Source organism: Abrus precatorius, unplaced genomic scaffold (assembly GCF_003935025.1).
Source record: "Abrus precatorius isolate BTA unplaced genomic scaffold, Abrus_2018 Scaffold2, whole genome shotgun sequence".
Classification (NCBI taxonomy): domain Eukaryota; kingdom Viridiplantae; phylum Streptophyta; class Magnoliopsida; order Fabales; family Fabaceae; genus Abrus; species Abrus precatorius.
In genome coordinates this window covers 26,791,672-26,795,292 of record NW_020874362.1, presented here as the reverse complement: position 1 = coordinate 26,795,292, position 3,621 = coordinate 26,791,672, and the positions used below count along the sequence as shown (strand labels likewise).

The window sequence follows — 3,621 nt, the reverse complement described above, 5'->3', positions numbered from 1 at the left end:
GTTTGGATTAATTCACAAGGCCTGCTTTATAAAATTTTTAGAAAAATGTTAAATTATTTTATGTTCAATATATATATATATACACACACATGTATCTTTTAAAAACTGTTATTTTTTTCTTCAAAAAGACAAGTCTTACTTTTATGTCTGTAAAAATATTTATATGCTAAAATAATAGGATAATTTGACATTTCTTAAAATTAAAATCAAAATGTAATTTTTAAATTTTATTTGATTCATGAGAAAAATAAACAAAATAATGACTAAAAAATATATATTGGAAATAAACAGTTTGAGGATATAGCTACTCTGAATTCCAGCACACAAAACTAATGTGCCAAAAGTCTCACTCTCAGTCTGAACCCTAGTTCAGTTTGTGCCATCCGTTCTCGTGGCTGTCCCTTGATTTCTCCGAAGCTAAAATGGTTAATCCAAATATCTGCAACCCGGTAATTATTAATTAGTAATATTTTTAATTTTATTGCATTTTCATTTTTTTCACATTATCTGAAACTTTTTTGTTTCAAGTAAACAATCGTTTAGATCTTCTTCTTCTTTTTTTCATACCGAACTTTTATAAGAATATCATTTTATACCCTTCAAGTGAAAAAAATAATGAAAGATGAAGTGAAAACACATTAAAATAAAGTGAGACTTACCATTAATTTCTCAGTCATCCAAGAAGTTAAATTTTACGTCAGTTTTTTTTTTATGAATATTAAATATTTTATCTGTTATTTATAAAAAATTATTATTATTAATTACTAAATCATTTTTATATTTTTATTTACTGTGAAACTTAAGTTAACAAAGTATTGTTTTCTTACCTGTATAATTAAACATATTCTCCATTTAGTGTGTACAATATGAATTAATACTATAAATATTTTTAAATTAAATTATAAATTTATGATATATAATTATTTTTAATTAATGTTAATAAATTATATATTTTTTATATAAAAAATTGAAAGTAATAAATAAAATCTATATAATATTTATTAAAAAGTATACAAAATTTTAACATAAATCGGATCATTTATTCCTCGAACATGACAATCTCCCCTATAAAAACCTACTCTTTTATTCCGTTCTCAATGTTTTTTTTTTTTTAAATTTATGATAGTATTAACCTTTTACTAAAAATATTTAATCTATAATTAAAAACAATCCTAACAATGTCTAAATAAACTATGATTATTTTTTTTTTTCATCTCATTCCTCTAACTAACTCCAATTGCTCATTTTTCATCAATAATTAATCGAAAATTGAAGAGCACAAAACATCAAAGACGAAACATTTTTCAAACAATGAAACTGAAAATTCGAATTCGAAAATTCCAAAGCGAAACAAAACAATTCCCAGTTCTCACTTGGATACACTTCATTCCTCACTTCCCTACGCAGCGGTAAAGACTTCAAGTTCAGATGTATTTTCCTGATCAATGACGTCAAGAAAAACTGGATCAACGGTGACGCGGCTATCCACGTGGACCTTAAAATGGTGGTCCCACCACAGAACCTTGGCGGTGCCGGCAATATCAACGGCGGCGTCAAGCAGCATCTCGCGCTTCGCAACGTCGTGGACAAAGCGATTGGCGTGGTGAGCGAGTTCGAGCGCGTGGAGGCGAGCGGGGAGGCGAAGGAGCTGGCAAGAGCGGGGCGGCTGGGAGCCGGCTTGAACCTGAGCGGAGCCGAGGAGGGAACCTTGGTAGAAAATAGACATAGTGGTGGAGGAGTAGTGAATGGGTGCGATGTTAGGGTTGGTGACGTGGACGGTGAGAAGAAGCTCTGCGTCGAGGAGGGGAAGGTTGAGTTTGAGGGAAGTGAAATTGATTGATATGAGGTGGAACGTTGGGTCTTTGGGTTTTGCTGATAGAATCGTTGTTGCTGCTACTGCTGAAGCTGCTCCGATTAACGCTGAACTCCAACTCCATTTTACCTTCTTCCCCATCGTCGCTGCAATTTTTTATGCAGTTGGACAGTGAAGAAGAACGTGGGTGAGTGTGATTGCTGATTGGGGGAAGATGAGAGGAACACGTGATTTTACGGTAACGCCCTTCCCTTGTAAGAACAGTACGAGAGTTTGTAATCCGTTTTCGATCAAACTTGAAAAGTTACTTGACTTTCCTAGTCAATTAAAAATATAATAAAACACTTTGTTGATATATTTTTGTTTAAATATATTTTTATTTTTTATATTTTAGTGTATCTGAACAAGTTAACGCAATCTAATAAAAAAATTAAAATGTTACAGTATTTTACTCAATAGTGACAGAGACTTAAAATTGCAAAATTATATTTTTCCATTAAAGAGTGTTAAAAATATAATTTTAAACTAATTCTTAATTTTTAATGAAAAATTATTTAAATTTATAAAATATATGGATGTGACTTATTAAATTAAAAAATAATATTCACATAATTTTTAATAAATTTAAACTAATAAAAAAATATTACAAACATCTATTTTTACTTTATTAGGATGTGATCGTGTACGACCAAATATTGCTTGTGTGTCAGGGATAACTTATTTTTTATGCAGAGTTGAATTTCAAAATTGTATTTCTTTTTTTTTTTAGTTCAACTTACTCAATATTTGAACAGCTTTTTAAGCCAAACTGAAATGCATTTTAAATAAAGAGAGCTAGCAAGAAATGGAAGGGAAAAGAGGAGAACGAAAAATATAGCATTTTTTACGACCAAAAGGGAAAAACCATGGCATTTTTAGTTTTTTTAACATCTTAGTTAAATTAATGAAATCTTATTTATAAAAAATTAGGACAGTGTTTTAATTTATTATTCCAATTATGTCAGGATAATTTACTTCACGAAATAATTAAGATGAATTTCATAAATCATGTAGTATACTTACATAAAAGTTGGATAAAATATGATCGAGACACACCAATTATGTGGGAGTTATACACATTGCGGGACAATTTTAGAAGAAGGAAGAAAAATTTTATTATGTGAAACAGAGTTTCACAACACACACAGGCCTTCTACTTATATATATAGGAAAACTATGGTAGCAATAGAAAGAAACAAAAGAAGGTAATGATAAAAGTAAACGTAGTTTAATGTGCCATTGCTTTTCCCATGGTGTTTATTTTTGTTCTTATGATGATTCGAGTCTTCAGCACCACCAACTGGGTGTGGCAAATTGCCATGCTCACCATTGCCCCCGCCATGCATTCCCGTGATGCTTGCATGACCACCACCACCACCACCACGCCTATTTACTCCAATTACTGAACTTTTTATAACCATTGCCCTAGCCATATCTGCAAAATAATATTTGAATTTAATTTCAATTTATTATTTAATATAATCCTCATACATTTCATATACTAATATATTAACATGTTATTAATATTACATGAATAAATTGACGTTACATGTGATTATATCCTAATCAAAATCCTTGCACGGTAGAATTTCTCTACAGTAAAATGAAAAAAATGGTTGCTTTGTTTTGAGGTTAAGCATATAATATTAACATATGTCATCCACCCAACTGAAAAATGTTAGGAATATATGTTGCTTGCACAGAAAAAGGGAATTTATGTCTGCTTTACATTATCAGGATATATATCGCAGTGATATGCAGAAGAACGC

The 3,621-nt window shown here is 30.4% G+C and overlaps 1 protein-coding gene across 1 annotated transcript; it reads right to left on the bottom strand.

Moving 5' to 3' along the window:
- Nucleotides 1-1,239: 1,239 nt before the first annotated feature.
- On the bottom strand, nt 1,240-2,005 carry LOC113859028. The gene has a single exon (XM_027491844.1). The coding sequence runs from the start codon at nt 1,952-1,954 to the stop codon at nt 1,400-1,402; it is 555 nt and encodes a 184-aa protein (XP_027347645.1). The 5' UTR covers nt 1,955-2,005; the 3' UTR covers nt 1,240-1,399.
- Nucleotides 2,006-3,621: the final 1,616 nt, after the last annotated feature.